Source organism: Choristoneura fumiferana, chromosome 29 (assembly GCF_025370935.1).
Source record: "Choristoneura fumiferana chromosome 29, NRCan_CFum_1, whole genome shotgun sequence".
Lineage (NCBI taxonomy): Eukaryota > Metazoa > Arthropoda > Insecta > Lepidoptera > Tortricidae > Choristoneura > Choristoneura fumiferana.
This window is the reverse complement of record NC_133500.1, coordinates 6,545,689-6,566,856: the sequence shown is the minus strand read 5'-3', so window position 1 is coordinate 6,566,856 and position 21,168 is coordinate 6,545,689. Positions and strand designations below refer to the sequence as shown.

Genomic DNA, 21,168 nt, shown 5'->3' with positions numbered 1-21,168 from the left:
AATAATGCACGCCGTTTATGAAAACGGGCTTTGTTTTTTTTTTCGGAAGGAACGTTGTTTTCGTGCCGGTTGTGATTTATTGCTAAAAATATTGCTGTCACACGGCAGTATGAATAAAATTGCTATTTTTTTATTTTTGCGGAACAAGTTTTTGATCATTTGTCGGAAACTGTTTTATTGTTGGGTACTAAATTATTTACTTAGCTGTAGCATCTGACTTCGTCTGGGTCCTGTCGAAACTTTGTAGCTATTTCCGGAAATTAAAAGTTGCCTATTTAAAAGACTAGTGTAGGAAGTGGGATTGACTCCTTTTTCGTCGTATTCCTGATTGGAAAAATATTCTTGTTTCGGCATACTCTTGCTTTATTCCTTACTTTTAAGATAGGTTACTAAAAATATTTTATTTCTTGTCCATCTTTTCGATTGCAATCATAAAAAAATACGGGGTGTTCTTTTTCACACTTAAGTCAATTTGATTTCCAAACGAAACAAGTCATTTTTATTAAATTTCTGAATGCAAGGTTACTGACTTTTAATATTAGAATAAAGCCTCGATCAAAAAATATTATTTTATCTACAATATTTAACGTACTTTTCCTTCATGTCGCATAGTCTTGGATAAATATCCACCCATTAATAATTTACAAACGCAAGAAAATCCGGCCGGGCTGCCATTGCCATATCTCTGTTCTGTTTAAGTTAAAATGTTAAGAAAAATTACTATGACCTTTTCATTTCTCCATGCTCATAAACTTCGTGTTTATTTTAGACTTGCTGTTGCCCGCGACTCTGTTCGCGTAGAATTCATTTAGCATTCTCCCGGGATAATTGTCTTTCTTCGGGACTCAAACTATCTGTATAGGTACCAAATTTCATCTAAATCGGTTCAGTGGTTTAGACATGATGAGGTAACAAACAAACTTTCGCATTTATAATAAGTGAAATAAAATAACTTTTTCACTTCTCATGCTCGTAAAGACCGTGTTTATGCTGGATCTAGGCGACATGAAATAACTTTTTATGCTCTAGTGCATAAAGTAAAATCTTCGTCTATGACCTGGGCCATTTAGACAAAGGCGCAAACAATACGAAGAAAAAAAGTGTGCACAATAAAGTTCTGTCTTAGTATTTAGTAAGGTATTCTGCGACTTCAGTCCTAAATTATAAGTTGGAAAGCACCTGAGTACTTGTCTAACAAGTTGTAAAGGGTGGGTATTCTATATCAAACAGTGATCAATTAACGTTGAAATATAGTCGAGTCGAGTTGGGGTCAAAAGCCGGCAAGAATTAAATTATTCTATTCCTTCGACCATCTGCGTGCTCTTCCTAAAATTCGTAATTGAGAGGCAAATTCTTCAACTGAGGGAACTATATAGAGCTGTGATTTCGTACGTTGGTTATTTTATTTATTTAATGAAATTGCACAGTACATGCAATGTTACAGTAGTACAACCCAGTAAGAGTGTTGCATTATTTATAATTTTTATACAAATTTATACAATAGGGTTGGAAAATCATTTCCCCAAAACCGTTATTTCCTAGTAGCGAAATTTCCATTCGCGTTTTTTCCCAATCAGAATCGACACATAAACATAGATTTAGGTTATGTTAAGTTTGCATAGGCCCGAAAGGCCAAAACTATACAAAAGTAGGAGCTCAGCAAAACGCTACTGCGAATATAAGCTTCAGCAAAAAAGAAAAACGAAAAGCATTTGGGAAAAAACGCGAATGGAAATTTTTCTACTAGGAAATAACGATTTCGGGGAAATGATCTAACCATTCGAATCAATTTCAAAAGTGCCACAAACGTCAAATTTTTTAGCGCCATATTATTATCCTCGTGGGCTCTTGCGTACCATATAAAGGACCAATTAACACTAAGAAAGTACGCTTGGTTCATTGAAAAAATAATCTTAAGAATTTTGAAATAATATCAGAAATAACAAAGCTGGTGAACCACGTCTAGGGCGTAACTAAAAAAGGCTGTTAAAAAAGTCAGGTCCCAGGAGGATTACAAGCCTGTCATACAAATGTAAATACTACTTGTCAAATATACTTAAAATGCAACATGTATAATATTAATTGATGTGAAAATGAAGAGACCTTTAATCAGCAGCAGTGGCCTGATTTAATTGATTGATTGGACATATATTTCATGTTTTTTCATTTCATTCCATTTGTTTCGGGCAACATGGCCCATACAATTAATATGGCAGATATACATAATAATAAAATCATTTTTTTTTAACTAAATAGGTGCATTGTAAATTGTGTGGCTGCAGTATGGATGGGCCGGCTGGACCGGGTTAATACCACACTCCCACAGAATACCGGCGTGAAATAGTAGTTTAGCTGCTGTATTGTATTTTGTGTTTTTGTATTGAGAGATCCGGAGGCCCAACTCCCCTCCCCCCTTTTCGATATCGTTAGTATCGATGGGAACTATTTTTTATTATCAAGCCCGTAACACGTCCCACTGCTGGGCAAAGGCCTCGATGAAGCGATATTTGCAAAAAAAATTAAATCAACTTGTTTAATAGAAAAGACATTTACAAAAAAAATGGTATTAACAGCTCTATGTGATATCGGCATCGTATCTTATGACCTAATTCAGAAGGCGGTCCGACCCAACGTAACAAGGTTGGAACCTTCATTTAAAAGCAAAATTTTTGTTCTCCTTTTAACATCTTGTAGTTTGAACATCCTGTAACATATTTGACTTTTTTCGAATGTGGTCTCTTTCGAAAAGGCGCTGTATTTATTTTGCTCCTTGCTTTTCTTTTTACAGGCCTCCTCTCAGAATGAGAGCGCTAGGGTCGTAGTTTCCCCGCGGGCCTATGCCGACTGCGAATTTCACACACTCCATCGCATTGCTTCGCAGAATTGTGCAAAAATTTGATTAATATGGTAAACAAGTTGCAAATTAAAATACAAACTGAAATATAGATGCATAGAAAAACCAGAAAAATAAGACCAGCGCTGGGAATCGAACCCAGGTCCTCGGCATTCCATATAGGCATATATTCCATATTGACATAGGAGAAATTTGTGTCTGTATCGCTGTCCAGCGGTGGTGTAGCGATATAGCACGCGGCACGGAATGCTGAGGACCTGGGTTCGATTCCCAGCGCTGGTCTTATTTTTCTGGTGTTTCTATGCATCTATATTTCAGTTTGTATTTTCGATAAGGTTTTACGGGATGACATTTAAAAAAAAACCATTTTTAAAATTGAATTAAAAATTACAAAAATGATTCCATATAACCAATCTTAGTGCAAATTAATTTATAAGAAACAATATTATGGCGGTTGAATATTATAACAGATGAAATTCGGGAAAATGAAATTCGGGCAAGTAAAGGTATACACCAGCACATCATCTGGTAGAAGCAGCTGAGAGGAGCGAAGCTAGGTAAATAAAGCGTTTCTATTGGTTCATGAAAAACACATTCCTTGCAACATCCTCACACATCTCTGGTGGAAATGGAGCCTAAGGCAACGTCATTTGAAAGACTTCTTCGTTTGCCTCTTTTTAGGGTTCCGGAGCCAAAATGGCAAAAACGGAACCTTTATAGTTTCGCCATGTCTGTCTGTCATTCTGTCTGTCCGTCCGCAGCTTTGCTCGGGGACTATCAATGTTAGAAAGCTGTAATTTTGCACGTATATATATATATATATAAACTATGCCGACAAAATGGTATAATAAAAATTAAAAAATAAAATTAGTTTAGGTACCTCCCATAGACGTAAAGTGGGGGTGATCTTTTTTCTCATCCCTTTGCTAAGACGATTTTTCGATTCAGTGATATGTTGGCGAAATAATCACCTTTAAAGTGCAAGTTTTCATTAAAATCGGGCGTCCCCCTCCCTCTAAAATCTCTCTCTAATGTCAGTATATCAAACTTATAAGGAAAACTATTAACGGCTAAGTTTGCTTGAGACTTATTAGTAGTTTAAGAGTAAATAGCAGCCTAAGGTATAAAATATACCTAAACTTGGAAGATTCCGTATAAAATACGAAATCCCTAGAAAAACATTAATTAATTTTTTCGTTATGGCTACGGAACCCTATTTTGGGCGTGTCCGACACGCTCTTGGCCGGTTTTTAAGCAACTTTATACCTTAACCTTCTTAAAAAATATTCTTTATGACGTCAATAATGACGTGTTAATGACAATTTCTTTTTGAAGTTTTCGACCGAATTGGTGGAAGATGAAGCTATTGAAACAATTATTTTACTGGATTAAGAAGGTATGAAATTTCAGAAATATTTAATATCGAAATTGCAAAAATGTATATTAGATCCCTTAGTCACCTTTTGCGACACCCATGAGACGAGTTGGGCCTGTCGTATTCGAAAATCGGACACGATATGGCAATGTAATATTTACGTTTACAATCAAACCATGCAATGCCTTCCAAGTGCAATTTAAATTACTGTAAAGTATTATACGTTTGTTAGATTCAGCATTATGCTGAGCCAGTGTCCGATTCACAACCGCAACGACACATACTGTCTTACCATCTATACTATCGTACATTAATAATCATATTATTGTATCCTGTGTTGTGAATAAATGTATTTTCTTTCTTTGAAATTTAAAAGGAGGCTGGAATGGAATATCATCATCATCCCAGCCTATATACGTCCCACTGCAGGGCACAGGCCTCCCCTCAGAATGAGAGGGCTTGGGCAGTATTTCCCACGCGGGCCCAGTGCGGATTGGGAACTTCACACTTACCATTGAATTGCTTCGCAGGTTTGTGCAGGTTTCCTCATGATGTTTTCCTTCACCGTAAAACTCGTGGTAAATTTCAAATGTAATTCCGCACATGAATTTCGAAAAACCCAGAGGTGCGAGCCTGGGTTTGAACCCACGATCCTCTGCTTGAGAGGCCATAGGTCAAACCACTCGGCCACCACGGCTTCGAAAAAAGGAATATATAGATACTTTTTTCCAGAGATCGACCGCTCTAAAGCGTCTATACCGCACCAAGAAAGTTGGCTTATGTCTGCTGTTTATCATTTTTTTACTTACCTTGTTTTCTTGGTTTACGCGGGACACCAATCAAAACGAAAGAATGTTCGACTTGGACATGCAGATGAGTATTGAGGCCGCTTATAAATATTCTGAGTAAGTATGACCAAAATTATATTTAGACTTAAGTTCTGGTATGTGTCAATTATGTATCACACGGAGAACAGATGACTTGGGGCCGAAAAGTTTTCGAATGTAGACCGTGGCCATTTGATTGCCAATAAGCGCACGCAAAGAATTTAAATATCAGATTTTAATAAAAAATATCTATTTACTATCACACCATTAAAGAAACAGGAATCATCGAAGCTAAAAGAAGAGAAATAAATAAAACTATTTGTCATGGTTCATTTTTGGTCCATTTAGGCTGTTTCACTGTGACGTCATCCAGCGTATTTCGTAAAAAAAATATAAAAAATTAAATACTCATCCAAATTCAAAATCGATGAAAATGGTATCTTAAAATATCCTATTCTTTCCAAAAATAAAATAAAAACTATAGGTTGTTTTTTTTGGTGCATCCCAATTACTAAGTATCCCGATAAGCAGGTTTGCCCTACTGCGGGCCTATTTACGTGGCTATACCTACATATATGAAGAACATCACACCGACGGCGGGCGCGGGACGGCTCGTGCGCGGGCGCCGCAGTGTGTTGTTCATATACAGGTTCGTAAATAGGCCCGCTGCACTCCCGACCCGACCCGCTCCCAACCCACTGCCATCCCATGTGTGATTTGCGCTACTGATCTTTAAAATTATATGTCAATTTACAGAGATATAGAGGAGGATATCCAAAATGGATTAATAGAAGATAAGAATAAAGGTTGTGCGTTACCTATTCTAGACCCGTTTGACAAGGAGGCTGTGAAACTTGACAAGGCAACGCCGACCGGCTCGGCAGTATGCGAGGAGCCAGACTTGATAGAATGCTACGTAAGTACCATGAACTAGATAAATATCTTTGGCTTTGCAGGTTTTGTACCAAGACAGTTCTTTTTAGGTATCTGTACACCAGAGCTCCTATAGGATCACTCCGTTATCTTATCTATCAGGTCTGTCGTAGCCAATTTGCTACGAAACTGCTGAACGGGTTAAGTGGAAATTTGGTACACATGTCTTTGGTTTACTGACGTACGAACGAACGCAAATGAATGAATAAATATCAACAATTTGGCATACTTTTGTGGAGTAAATAAGAAAATGCCACTGTGTATACCTGGGACAAACGGTCCAGCTGCGGTCCAACTTCAAGAAAGAGACCACTTGTCAAATTCGACTCGGCTGGGCAGCATTCGGGGCTAGTGTTTCATTCGATTCAGCGCTAAAAATAATATAGTTTTCTATGTGTTGGGTGTCATTTTTGACACCTCACTTATCTTTTTTTTTTATTTCCCCCGCTGCTCATAACCCCTGGGAGAGGGTAAGACCCCCAAAATTTTGGTAGGACTCGACAGATCCTCATTTCTACACACACACACACACACACACGTAGGCAGAGCAGAGCACACGAAACATTACGGCTTCGGAGCCACTTCTATCGATTTCAGGTTTTAAGTTTGATAAAAACGGTACAATAGTGACAGATTGCTAGCCTGTTGCCTACGGTATACCTTAACCTATATCCTTTGTCATCTCTTACGACATCCACGGAAGAAATGGACAGGTGTAATTCTAACCCGACACCACACGGAAAATCCATCATTATCCTCCTTTCTAGTGCCAAGATAAAGTTATAAATGAACAAAGTTTCATTGATGTAAACATTTTGCCGCCAAACCGTCATATTTAGTCTACCTTTACCTGTAGTAGTAGCTATCATAAGGTCGCGCGCGGGTGAGCAAAGTAATTTTATTTTAGTTCATTGATATATGAACCTACGCAAAGTAACGCCTGCTTCATTATTTTTTTTTTATTCGATTGGATGACAAACGAGCAAGTGGGTCTCCTGATGGTAAGAGATCACCACCGCCCATAAACATCTGCGACACCAGGGGTATTGCATAATAAATATCATAGGGCTCTAGTGTGAATATATATGTCGGCGGCCGATCGTAAAGTCCGCCGGATTACGAAATTCCTAGGCATATCGTGAAATGGCGCCATTTCATGATTTGGTCAGTTTAGGCAGATCATGAAATTCCTAGGCATATCATGAAACGCCGCCAAATCGGTTCTGGCCCTTCGCCGGCCGCTGCCGCGCCACGCTCGCTTCGCTGGCTTGGCTCGTGCGTTGTGGTCACAATTAATACTGTTACTGGTACTAACCATTTCTCGCTTCGCTCGTCGTACCAATTTTTTTCTTTTTTTCGGCATATCACAATGTGCCTGGTATAGAGCTAGGAATATCGACGAATGCGTTGCTCTAATCGATCTGCCGTACTGTTTTTCAGGCACATCGTGATACGCCTGGCCAACTTTTAGGCATATCATGAAATGGCCCCATTTCACGATATGCGTAGGAGTTTCGTGATTTGGCGGATTTTACAATCGGCCGCCGACATAATAATTTGTATTTGTTAGTCTATCATCTGGTAGCATGGTGTACGGTTTTGTTGCTCTGAAGATGAGCTCTGGTTGCGTTCGAAACGTGTCAGGGTAGTGTGATGGTGGTGATATATGGGTTTGTGTGATTTTTGTGTGATCTTACTGAGTGTAGGGGGAGGCACTGCATGAACACGCATATCTTGCATAAACGTAGCTAGCAAAGTAATTGTTTTAGTTCATAGTAATTGTATTTTCGAACCGGGAGACGAGCTCGGGAGTCGGTAGGCCTCCAACAAGATGGAGCGACGACCTGGTTAAGATCGCGGGATCGCAGTGTATGCGAAAAGCACAAGACCGGTCTGAGTGGAGAGCGTTGGGGGTGGCCTATGTCCAGCAGTGGACGTCTTTCGGCTGACTTGATGATGATGAATTGTTTTTTCGTTACAGTTAGATGAATGCTTCGTCTCAAAACAATACAGAAAGAAGTTAAAACACGGCTACTGTATGTATCGTGACCTGCTGTACTATGGTGATGAAAATATAGGCCCACGAAAAACTCTGAAGGTTCACCAGAAATATAAATTGGTGAATAGTGACCTCGTTGAGGTTTCATGCTTTGGATCAACCCCTTTGAGGTATGTCGCAATAATAACAGTCGTTTTGAACATGAAACTACCGTGAGACCCACTCATATTTAATGAAATAAAACTGGAAAACTCATGTGTTAAATCGAGTTCATCTCGACATTTTTCGGGCTCATAAGGCACTTGTACCACCGCCGACGATGAGCGAAATGTAGCTTTATCGTTACTATGGATATAAATATATTATTTTGTTACTAATAAATTAATATTGTCATGATCATGGCGACAAATTTTAAAGAGAACTGACGTTGTCATGGCAGTTTGTGCATGTTGCGGTGTCACGGATTCTTTTACGAAATCCTGAAATTTCAAATCAAGAGTATTATGGAAGGCTTTTATCTGTTTTTTTGCATTTTGCCATTGATTAATCCTCATTATCATCATCATCATCATCATCATTATAATCAGCTGTAAGACGTCCACTGTTGGACATTCGCTTCGGTTGGAAGCGCCTGCCTCAACCGTGAACCAGCGGCTTTAGCCCGCTCATGTCGTTGGACGTCCTACGTGGCACTTGTCGATCCGCGGTCTCCATTTGAGAACTTTTCGGCCCCAACGGCCATCTCTTCTAACCTTAAACTAGTGTTTGATACATTCATTTTTTTTCTCAGCCCAGGCTCTTTCCAATACTGGTCTGGACACAAAGCAGGACTCAGACATATTGCTCGTCGAAACCAAACCACTCAGAGACGCCTTAACATTATGATGATTGCTTTCAAATCTATATCCAGGAATGGCTTTATCAGGAAGATGCCTAAGACTTATAAGGCACTAAACGAAATCGGAGCATTTATTTTTAAAGGGTATTATTATACTGAGTGGCAAAAAATCTGGCCGTCAAATGTATGCAGTAATATATAATTTTGTATAAAGAGTGGGCCAAATTTTGTGCCGCTGAGTACATTTATTTATAGTACTTACTAGCGTTTACCCGCGGCTTCGCACGCATAAATCATTAGATACAGCAGTTGAATTGAAATCCCGTGGGAATTCCCTAAAATATAAAATATATGTGTATATTCACTAGTTTCAATTTTTAATAAACTTTTTCTTATTTAATTTCGAAAAGTTTGTTTCCTTCAAATGATCCCACATATATTCGATTAAAAGTTTGTGGACTTTTCAAGGGTAAACCTGGAATAAAACATAGGCTAGTTTTTATCCCGATAATCCCACGGGATAGGGATAAAATCTTGAAATAACAACCGCTGGGTTTAGAGTCATGAAATTTGGCATGGGTGTTTTAATTTAACGTCAATGAAAACCACGATGTAATTTTAGGGAATTCCCACCAGAATTTATCAAAATCCCGGAATTTCTATTCAACTGCTCTGTCTAATGATTTACGCGTGCGAAGCCGCGAGTAAACGCTAGTAATTAAATATAGTGTCAGTCAGTTAGTAGTCATTGTAAAAAATAAAACTAAAATTCACAAACTTGAAGAACTTTACCACCGTAAATAAGTTAATTCCAATTTATCTTTTAAAAGTGAAAGATAGGTCACTAGTTTTTTTAGAGATGACGTTCACTTAATTTGACCTTTGATATTTCCTTCAAGCTATTTGAAGTCAAAAATAACACGTTGTATTTTCTATCCCTTAGATACAATGTCGTAACGGAGCAAAGCTTCGGTGGCTTTTTTCCTATCTTCGTGGGACAGACTGTGTTAGAGCATTTTGAGTACAACGTGGCTTTAGATAAGGACAAATTACTGTTCCATCAGTTATCAACGATGGGGTAAGATTTGTAATCTTTAGGGCCTAACGATTTTATTAAAATCCATATTTAAATTGTTGGAGCCGTTTCCAGACATAATTTGTGTCCAATATGTAAACACGTACACTAAAGTCACTGACATAGCTGGAAAAATATGCAAATTGAAGTGGCAATGGGCAGGCCACATCGCTCGAAGAACAGATAACCGTTGGGGGAGAAAAGTCCTCGAGTAACGACCACGAACTGGAAGACGAAGCGTTTGCAGGCCTCCCACCAGGTGGACTGACGACATCGTGAGAGTAGCGGGAAACCGGTGGATGCAAGTGGCGAGTTGTCGTTCATTGTGGCGTTCTAAGGGGGAGGCCTTTGTCCAGCAATGGACGTCTTCCGGCTGATGATGATGATGATAGTGATGATGTAAACACATGTCCAAGATTTTCGAAAATATAACTGACGGATTAGTAAAGTTTTTAAAACTATACTTTTAAGAATCTAGCTTTTGAGAGTTTGGTTAGTTAAGTTTTGGTGAATAAAAGCAAGAATACTCGTCATGATAAGTCTAAATTTAGTTGTAGATTAAAGTTTTTGGTATAGTTTGGTTAAGTTATAGTTTTTGGTAGATTAAGGGTTTGGTTTTTAATATAGGCTTTTTTTGCTGATTATACTTTTTGTTGACTAAACTTGTATTTTTACCCAAACTACATTTGCATACCAAATTTCAAGTCAATGCCATTAACCGCTGAAGAGTTCCGTCCTGTGGAGGCGTCCCGGCCGGACTACCAGGATTTCACTACCAGATTATTTTGTTGTCACGCAATTTACATAAGTATTGAATTCCAAGAAAGTTGGTCGTATTTAACTTGCAAGATTTGTTTACAGACAGAGACACAGACAGACAACGGGACAGGTGACACTAAATAAATGCTTGCAAAACACCAGCAAGCGGTGTAAAACTTTTTTCATCACACTCGCTCGTAAACAGTGTAGAAACATGCAGGCTACCTTGGTCGCAAACCCCCAAATAAAACCCTCGACCTTAATGTGCTTGTCATGAAACCCGTGGTCGGTAAATGAGTCATTGCCCGTACTAATTTTCTTGTCATGAAGCCCAAGGTCGGTAAATGAGTCGGTGCCCGTACTGATGGTGCTGCGCGGGCTCCTGCTGCAGGACCACATGCACACGCACGTTGCGAAGCATGCTGCGGGAGGGGGAGGGGGAGGGCGGCGCTACCAAGAGCGCAGCCTAAGGTATCGCCAATATTTGGAAGAGTTATATTTTTTCTTTTACAAATATAAAATTTTACTCGCAAATGTGATGAGAAACGTTGTATTTCGCACGGGCGGTACTAGAATTACGAACATCGACTCATTAAAGCCCTCAGTCTTCGACTTCGGGCTTTTAATAGACTCTCGTTCGTAATTCCTTATTTACCGCCCTTAAGACACAATGTACTATTATTCAACAGTTACCGTACAGCCCATTTCGAAGACTCTCCGTTTTTTGGTCCATTCCAGCATAAATTTAAAGTCTTTCGAGACTCGTTGACAGACCACTACGTGCTGCCTCTCCTTAAGGAAGTGTTCGGGGATACTGCTGAGGGAAACAGGAGTTTCTGTTTGGGAGGTACGCCACTATATAGGACGCTGTTGAATCTCACCCATCAAGTAAGTACCGAGATCAAAATATCCAGTTAAAGAAACTTAACCCTAGCCCGGTCATGTCAATGTTTCCCCACGATGACCCAACCGAACCTAAGGAAAACCTATCGCAGTTCTGTCTTCTAATCGTTCTATTTCTATCGAAGTTTGATCAAAATTAAGGTGATTCCAATTTTTGAGTCGCTGCTTGAAACAGAAAGATGGTATTATATACTGCAGTTGAACCAGAATCAGATTATGGTTCTGTAGATGCAACGGATAAAGACATTTTATTACCAGGCTTTAGTGAAAGACTGCGTATAGATGAAGACGATAATTATTTATGCATTTAACTTCATTGGTGTTAAAAGGCTGATTCTCGCTTTATAAAAATTGAGCAAATATGTATTGTGAAGAATCCGACCTATGACTAAATCTTAAAAATTATTTCCTTTCCCAGTTTTTACAGTTGAATGGCAACCGTTTCTCCTTTACCTTTATCAGTGACATCACCAATAATAACTTCAACATGGGTTCCGAAGCAGACGAAGTTTTGTCCTCTTTTCTTTACAACCTCCAGCAGGACACAAAGATGCAGGAAACTGTGCTTTTTGTGATGAGCGACCATGGGTCAAGGTAAAGTTTAAAGTTTCTAAGGCTGAGGACAAATTTACCTAGTACACCCTATCTGGTGTATATTATACTGGGCGTATGGGACATCAAGGGAAAGCACCTGAAATATCGTAAATAGGATATTTTGCTGAAAGAAGGCTTTATGTTATTTTAAAAAAGTTAGTAATTTTGCATTTAAAGATTTTCTAAGAATTACTTGCTTCGTCTGGGAATCGAACCGACTTAAATGTGAAAAAAAATCACCCCTATTTTTATGATCCCAATCGAAAAAATGGACAAAAAATAATAAATCTTCCTAAGTATCATACTGTTTTTAAAAGAAAGGAATAACGTGAAATTATTTTTTTCACATTTAACTCGGTTCGATTCCCCGACGAAGCAAGTAATTCTTATAAAATCATAAAATGCAGAATTACTAACTTTTAAAAATAACATAAAGTCTTCTTTTAGCAGAATATCCTATCTATGATATTTCAGGTACTTTCCCTTGATGTCCCATAGTCTTCGGGCGCCCTATATATTTTTGTCGGTGTATATATTTTTTTTTTGCAATAGCTCCTCACCATTCCGGGAAACCATCCAAGGAAAGCTCGAAGAGCGTCTTCCCCTGATGGCCATAATGATACCGAAACGTCTAAACCAGATGAGACCTGATGCTGCAGCAGCGTTAAAGGCAAACGCGGACTTGCTGATAACTCCCTTCGATATCCACACGACCTTGACAGATATCCTGGGCATTAGTGACCATAGGAACCGGTATAAAGTTCCTGGAGCGGATTTGGAGAGAGGTCTATCATTATTGCGGCCTGTGAGTAGTTTGACACTAATATTACAAAGAACTAAAACAATTAGGTACTTTGCTCACAAACGACCTAATGAAAGCTACGTTTATGCAAGAAATGTGTGTTTATGCAGTTCCTCCAACTTCACACTGTAGGAACACACACAAATCACATAAACCCATCTATCACCACGACCACACTTGAAAATACTAAGTAATTTTTTTTTACATAAATTTTCACATTTGATTTGTGCCGTTGCCGACCCCACTTATTCACTGCGTCAGAGTAACTGGTGAGAATAACTATCAGTTTTACCAACATTAAAAACAAAATAACAACAAAAAGTTGGGAACCCCCGACTTTGGCACTTCAAAGTTCAATATCTCAAAAACGGCTAAACCTATTTTAATAAAACATGTCTAAGAACCATTGCTAAAAAACCTGCTTTCAAATGAAAAAAACCGCATTCAAATCGGTCTACCCGTTTAAGAGCTACGGTGCCACATACAGACACACAGACACGCTGTCAAGGGCAGACCTCTTGAGGAGAAGAACTCGGAGCGAAGAGGGCTGGCCGCAGCAGGGGGGCCTGGTTCAGCAGAGCGGTCGTCGGTGCCGAGGTCAGAAGGGGCCTAAGGGCGGCAGGACGAGCAGCCTGGACAGTGTTCCACGCCGGAACATCCAGGTTAAAATGTGTAGTGCTCCGGAAGTTAAGGCCGTCAGGGCTTGGTGTCAAGGCTTGGGCGTAAAGGAGCCGTCTGAGCCGTGAAATTTGTAGCCGCAAGGAGCTGCCCTGTAAATTAGGTGGTGTCAGTTGTGGTCCAGTGCTAGATTGTTTGCCAGTCACTCCTCTGCAGCGATACACCAACTCTCAGGTTGTGCTGAATTGCAGTGAGTGGCAGAGACAATCATACGGAGTTACAGGCAGGCAAAGGAAAGTGATTTTAGTTTTATATAATTATTTTAAAAGCAAAAGGAAAGAATAAGTGACCTAAGTGACCGTTAAAACTTGAAATACAAAGGTTTACTAAATAACCATTAGAAGTTTACTTTCAAAATTAAATTTTACTGAGTTGAGTTTGAATTATTTTAACATCACAGAGCATCCGTTGAAATAAAGTAATAAGCATTAACATAGGTTCTGAGTATTATAACAACGGATGGGAGAAATTAGCAAGTGTTAAAATATTAAGTATAAGTGTTTGAAATAAAGGATTCCCTGGCCAGGGGAAGCCTTCAGTTCAATTAGACAAAGTTAAAATTATAAAGAAAATAATTAAAATAAAATACACAGAAAAACACAAGTTCATGGGTCAGAGTTAAATATCGGAGAACTTACCAAGTCTTGGACTTATGGAGCTTTCTAGGGAGCTTGTTCAGTGTGTAAGAGGTGCTGTTGAATGTGTGTTTTACAGCTGTGCTTTAGCTTTTAAGGGCAAGAATAATAATGGGCGGCAAAACGGTCAAGAGTGAGTCGGTTATAGTGATATTTAATGATACAAACTTGTGTAGTGAATTCAGTGTTATAAATTGCCAACTTTTATAAAATAAATAAGTAAATAATAAATAAATTTTAAATACGTATTATTACGTAAATAAAATAAGATTAACTTAATTGTTTCAACCAAGAGAAAACTACGGTGGCGACCTCTAGAGTTCGTCTGTCATTCTGTTCAGAGATTGAGGAAAGCGCCATCTAGCTTACAATGAGCTAACTAGGATGTCAGCGATCGCCTGTTTGCATCGTGACAACACATAGCGGTCAAACTTATAACCTCCCTCCTTTTGCGTCGGGGGTTAAAAATAAAATGAAGTTTCTATCAAAGTCACCCCGTGATACAAAGTAATCCCAGTTTACGCTAAATAAACGTATTCTCTACGGGCGGAGTTGCGGGCAGTAGCTAGTTTAACAATTATATATATTTCTAGATCCCCGCGTCTCGGTCCTGCGGCGAGGCGGGCGTGCATCCTTTGTGGTGCGCGTGCGCCAGTTGGCATCCCATTCCCCGCAAGGACTCCCTCTACGAGAAAATCCCCGATATGCTGGTTAAATACATCAATATGTTGATCGAGCCGTGGAGGTATGGTTCTTACGAGCTTTTATTTAATTTGAAAATTCCTGATAGTCCAGCCAGGATCGTCTCCGCGGGACGGAACTCCTCAACGGTTAATAATAATAATAATCGCATGGTTAATGGCATCGACTTGTGGTGCAGTGTAGTTTGGATGACAATGCAAGTACAGTCAACAAAAAGTACAGTCAGCAAGGAAAGTTTGTAATAAAAAGTGTTTTTTAACAATTTTTTTTTTGTTTATCACCAGTGATATCTGCCAGGAACGGACGCTGAGTCATGTTGAATATGTGGCCAGTCAGCTGTCACGCGAAAAACTGCACGAGTATGCAGAGAAGCAGAAACACGAAACCGGTACCTACAGCAATTATTACCAAGCCAAGGTGAATAATAATATATCGTGTCTTAAGGGAGGTAAATAAGTAATTACAAACGAGAGACTATAAGAAGTCCGAAGTCAAAGACTTGATGGCTTTAATGAGTTGGTCGATGATCGTAATGCGACATAGTAATACAGTGTTTTTAGGATTCCGTACGCAAAGGGTTAAAACGGGAACTTATTACTAAGACTCCACTGTCCGTTTGCCTGACTGTCACCAGGCTGTATCTCGGTATCTCATGAATCGTGACAGCTAGACAGTTGAAATTGTCACAGATGATGTATTTCTATTGCTAACAAATACATAAATAAATATCACTGGACATTTGACATCAATTGACCTAGGCCCAAAGTAATCAAAGCTTGTATTATGGATATTAGGCAACGGATAAACATACTTATAATATACATAAATAACGTCCAAGACCTGAGAACAAATATAATAATAAGATATAAGATTATCACTGGGTATATCTTTTTTTTTCAGATAATTGTAGGTCCCGGTAGAGCAGTGTTCGAAGGTTCAATAAGGCACATCATGAAATCAGACTCTTACGTATTTAATGAGGCCGATCTTACAAGACTAGATCCGTAAGTTTCATTCGATCCACTGATTTACATAATGTGTTATATAGATTCCTTATTCCTTAACTAGCTTTTACTCGCGGTTTCGCTCGCGTGAACCATAAATATTTCAAAGAAACAAACAATCAAGCAAGCATGCAAGTTAGCATTTAAGCAAGCATGTTATTATGCATTCAAGGCTGCATTCAAGCATGCAAGCAAGCATCTAAGCAAGTTTTCAACTGAGCATGCTTCACTCGCGGGACAAATCTAAAGCCAGTTCCTCAGATATTTAGAAGTAATATTATTAACTGACAGTTGAAGAATATGCTTAATACATATAATTATGTAGGTACATGAAAAATATATTTCTAGATTTTAAAACCACGGTATGCTACGAAAAGTCCTAAACCTAGACCTCAGATCAGGCCTAGACACTATAAAACGTGTGTATACAATAAGATTATTTGTCAACAGGTATGCCATATCCGAGGAATCAGAGTGTATCAGGAAAAAAATCGTGTATTTAAATAAGTTCTGTTACTGTGTAAATTATACAAACACTAATATTAGTGATATGAATAAAACTAACAAAAACTGATTTTTTTTTCTGTTTCGCAACTACCGACGTCGATAAAAAATCCGGAAGGGTTTGTTGACAAAAAATATCGCTAGATGGCGCTGTTATCGAGTGGTCTGATTGACGTTAGTCTTTGCTTGCGACTGGTTCATTGGTTGGAAATTGGATTTAAAGTGATTTTTTAACAAAATCTATATTATTCCTCTATGCAGCAAATATGGTCCTTCTTTGTCTAATCGTGAATTTCAAACCTTTTTCTACTCTTGTACTGTAATCTGTGATTTATTCCCCATAACAGTACTGTATCGTAATGTTCGTATGTAATATCGTAATGTTAACTGGATCTAGGGGACATAAAATGATTTTTTATGCTCTAGTGCATACAGTAAAATCTTCGACTAAGACGTAATCAGGTGTCAACAGCCACAAACAAAAAGTTTATTTATATTTTTTTAATAATTTTTATTTTATATGAAACTAAAAATCAATCAAATCAATTAAAGTAAATCAATAAAACTAAAAATGTATAAATATATAGCAATGCATAAAAATAAAAGGTGGCTAGCAAGTGAACAATTATTTCCACTTTTGCTATTTAATTTCTTCTCAATCAAGGTGAAAAGCAAAGTGTGAAACGCGAGCATTAAACCCATTTTCCCCTCGACATGTCTATCTAACCTCGCCGTACCGGCTCGGGTGGCTATATGAACGTCTCGGGTAAAATGTCCCGTTTTATGCTCTTGTTGTCCAATCTACTACTGACTCAGTCGACGGAGCTCCTATTTTGCAACTCCAACCTAACCTATATGTTGGTTCAAGTTTTCGACAAAAAAAAGGTTAGTATCAGTTGTTTCTTAGACCACTTACTACTCAGGCCAGTTGCTTCTTAGACCACTTGGGTACTTAGACCAGCTGCTTTTTAGACTGATTTGCAGCTGAAACCTAATCTAACCTACCTATGTCGTTTCAAGTTTTCGACAAAAAAAGGTTAGGACCAATTGCTTTTTAAACCACTTACTCGTAGTAAGTACTTAGACCTGCTGCTTTTTAGACGGAAAAAGGTTACGAGGACCTGTAAGTGCTTTGTGTATCTAGTACTAACAAAACCGTCGTATTTTCCAGGAACCTTCCATTAAAATATCTGCCATGAAAGTCACTGTGTGTCATATTGCACGCATGGCCGGGCAAAACGCCCATCGCTTCATCCCTGACTATTGTAGTGAGAACACCCTCAATATGGACCCGGACATTTTGGTAACGACCTTTTTTCCGATCCGATAGTTTTTTAAGCATTTCGAGGCACATTGAGCCTCGTGTTGCTCCGGAAAATTTATTCTTATGAGGTTTTTGTTGGTCTTTTGTGCTTGTATGTATTTGAATTCGATTCAGCGGCGCTTTTTCTAGTGTATGATGGAAATAAATGCGGATTGTACTATCAAGGTCATCAAAGTGAGTGAGTTTATCTCTCCGATTTCAACAAAATTTGGGAGGTAGACCCAGTCAATGATTCCGAGCTGTAAAAACAAGGTCTGAAAGATGTGTGTCGTATGGATGCGTCCGTTCTGTTACGAAAATTATTTAAAAAAATCGTCACTTAACGGACACATCTAAAGTAGGGACTCGCATAACTGACAAGGAAGGGTACCCAACTGTCCGACTGCAATTTGATTTATTTTGATATATGTTATAGAGTAGTCTAAGAGTTTGGAGAAAATGTCTTTCAAAGTACTGAAAATTGACCAAACCTTCTAATTTCTGTTGAGAGATTTGTTCAAGAAAATTGATAATTAATTCATGGTTTCGTTATATGTTGGAGAACATAAAAAAATAATGGAGGCGTGTTTTGTCATTTCACCACAAACTATTTTTTTTATTATCTAGCCTGGATTGATGTCCCACTGCTGGGCAAAGGCCTCCCTCCATGTCCTTCAGTCCTCCCGATCCAAAGCAGCCTGAGACCAGTCGTCGAGAAATACGCCCAGGTCGTCCCGCCACCTTCGTCTGGGCCTACCCCACCGTCGCCATATAAAATTAGGAAATTTACTTACATAGGTAATACTATAAATAATGTTCATAAAGCTCACTCAGAAAAAAAACCGATTTTGAGTCCCACACGGGTCAAGTGCGGATTGGGAACTTCACACACGATCGAACAACACGCACAACACATGCTGAGTGGAGGCCTTTTTGGTGTCCTGTCGTGTCACCACGTAATATAGTTTTTATTGTTAGTTTTAGTCTTACTACTCTACGGTGGTGGTAATGATGGAACCAAATAAATCATTCTTTCTTTTTTTCTTTCTTTCATCATTCTTCGCCAGTGTGTGTAGTTTTTCTCACGATGTTATCCTTCACCGATTTCCCACATAACATAAATAAATGAAAGAATTTCAAACTTAATTTCCCACATAAATACCAAAACACGCAGAGGCTCGAGTCTGGGTTTGAACCCTCCGCTTTTAAAGTCGAGCTACTTGGTTACTATGGCTTGCAAAAGTAATTAAAAATCTTATTTGTATACAGAGTGATTTCGGGGTCGTGGAGCAACGAATGAGCCACAATAGGATAGGACTAAAGGAATTATAAAATAAAAAATACAAAAAGACTTAAAAAACCAATCATAATTTGATTGCTTAGTAGTGAGCGGTTAGTTCCGAAAGAGTGTGACGTCTGTCGACGAAACATAGATGTCGCTAGTGCTGCTGCTTAAGTAGCATAGTAGAAATTAGCAACCTGAAATATGTATTCATAGTAAAAAATCCTGTCTAGATTCCTGTCCAGCAGTGGTGTAGGGGTTATAGCACGCAGCACGGATTGCTGAGGACCTGGGTTCGATTCCCAGTGCTGGTCTCTTTTTCTGGTTTTTCTGTGCATCCATGTCTCAGTTTGTATTTTCGGTATTATATGCCTTTGTTTGTTTTGTACAGCAACCAAAAAAAAAACTAGATTGAATGGAGATTATGGTCACCCTACTCTTTCAATCTTTATTTTCATGTTGATTGACTTTAACGTAATGTGACATTATTACTCATATTTTTTTAAGTATTCTAGCCTACGATTCTAGCAAAGACGGTGAGTTTTCAAAAAAGTTGGAGATTAAAAAGTAGGGTGACCATAATTTTAAGTTAAAAACTTTTTAACATTAAAATTAACGAATACCCATAAGACATCGGTGTTTAAATTAAAGCATAAACAGTTCACATCGCAATCATTTACTGACTCAGGATATAATATACTCAACGGCACAAAATTTGGCCCACCCTTCATACAAAATTACCGATTCCTCATACATTTGAGGGCCAGATTTTTTGCCGCTCAGTAGGTATAGTTGGAATCACGACCTCGAAATCATTATGTATACTAAACATTAATTTAGGGTAAAGGAGTCATATCCATACATCCCGTCATACGAAAAATAATGGCAATAGCTTAATAATCCCAAACCTCGCTAAACACGATTCCTGACTTTTTATGACTCCATATTAATTTCAGGGAGGATCGTACAAATGACCAGTTAACCCAAAATGAAATAACTCTAACTCTGTGACGTTTCAAATTTGAACCCAATGAATTCTAGTTTGAAAGTCGAATTTTGAAGTGTTTCAAAATTCTGGATAACACATTTTGATGAATGCGTTTTCGCATGTTACTTTCAACTGTTTAATACGATGCGTGCTAGTATGTTAAAAAATTACGAGGTTTTTTATGTAAACCTACTTTTTTATCATCATCATAATCAACCCAGCCTTTATACGTCCCACTGCTGGGCACAGGCCTCCACCGAAATGATGGGGGTTTATAATAAACCAAAAAACAATAACACCAATAAATTATCCGCAAATATGTAACAGGACACTACTACACGCGCACTTTGATCTTTTATTATTTATTTAATGATGAGGTTTGAAATCTGATAATATTTAGCTAGGTATGCCAAAATAATATCGAATCGAATGAGTACTGAATTCGCTTAAAGTTTGTTTGAAACATCACCGTATTTATCAATCATACGTATATACAGGGTGTCCAAACTTTCCGCCGTATCCATCCAATTTACAACAAACTACACGAGTGCGCGGTTGCGGCGCGGACGGCTCGGGTGAAGTGAAGTTACAATGCGAGGTGTAACGGTGCTGGCCGGTGATGTGTCCGCAACACAGGGAAGCATTTAGGCTTTAAGTTAGAAAATACAGAACTAACAAGAGTCGATGAAATATTATTTTTTTTGTCCTAAAATATCGAAATGAAATGTCGCTCCAGCTAAAAGCGCGAGGCGCTTATCTCTATGGCGCTATGGTTAACGAAATGGTATATATTTGAGTAAAATTGTTAAAAGTAAAAAATGTTAAGTTATATCGTTTCAGTATATATCTTAATGATATCGAATAAAAAAGCATTAATATTATAGATATATTATAGTTTAATGCAACCGCCACATTTTAAAGCCACAGACATTTGGTCATAGTGGGGTCAAAAATGATTATGATTTAAGTGTTAATTTAGACATGAACCATTTGTGTGTCCAATTTTATCAAAATAGCTTTACCCATACACAATAGTAACAAATATCCAAGCTTTCACTTTTGTACTATTATAAATAGTTATTGCCCGCTACTTCGTCTGTGTACAATTAAACT

General features: G+C 38.3%; 1 protein-coding gene across 1 annotated transcript; it reads left to right on the top strand.

The window, feature by feature from the left end:
• The first annotated feature begins 4,171 nt into the window (after positions 1-4,171).
• On the top strand, positions 4,172-16,552 carry LOC141444071 (uncharacterized). Its single transcript, XM_074109505.1, has 13 exons — positions 4,172-4,250; positions 4,962-5,134; positions 5,813-5,972; positions 7,971-8,158; positions 8,779-8,970; positions 9,770-9,904; positions 11,350-11,548; positions 11,982-12,157; positions 12,710-12,962; positions 14,866-15,017; positions 15,259-15,391; positions 15,875-15,978; positions 16,429-16,552. The coding sequence occupies exons 1-13, from the start codon at positions 4,212-4,214 to the stop codon at positions 16,550-16,552; spliced, it is 2,028 nt and encodes a 675-aa protein (XP_073965606.1). The 5' UTR covers positions 4,172-4,211.
• Positions 16,553-21,168: the final 4,616 nt, after the last annotated feature.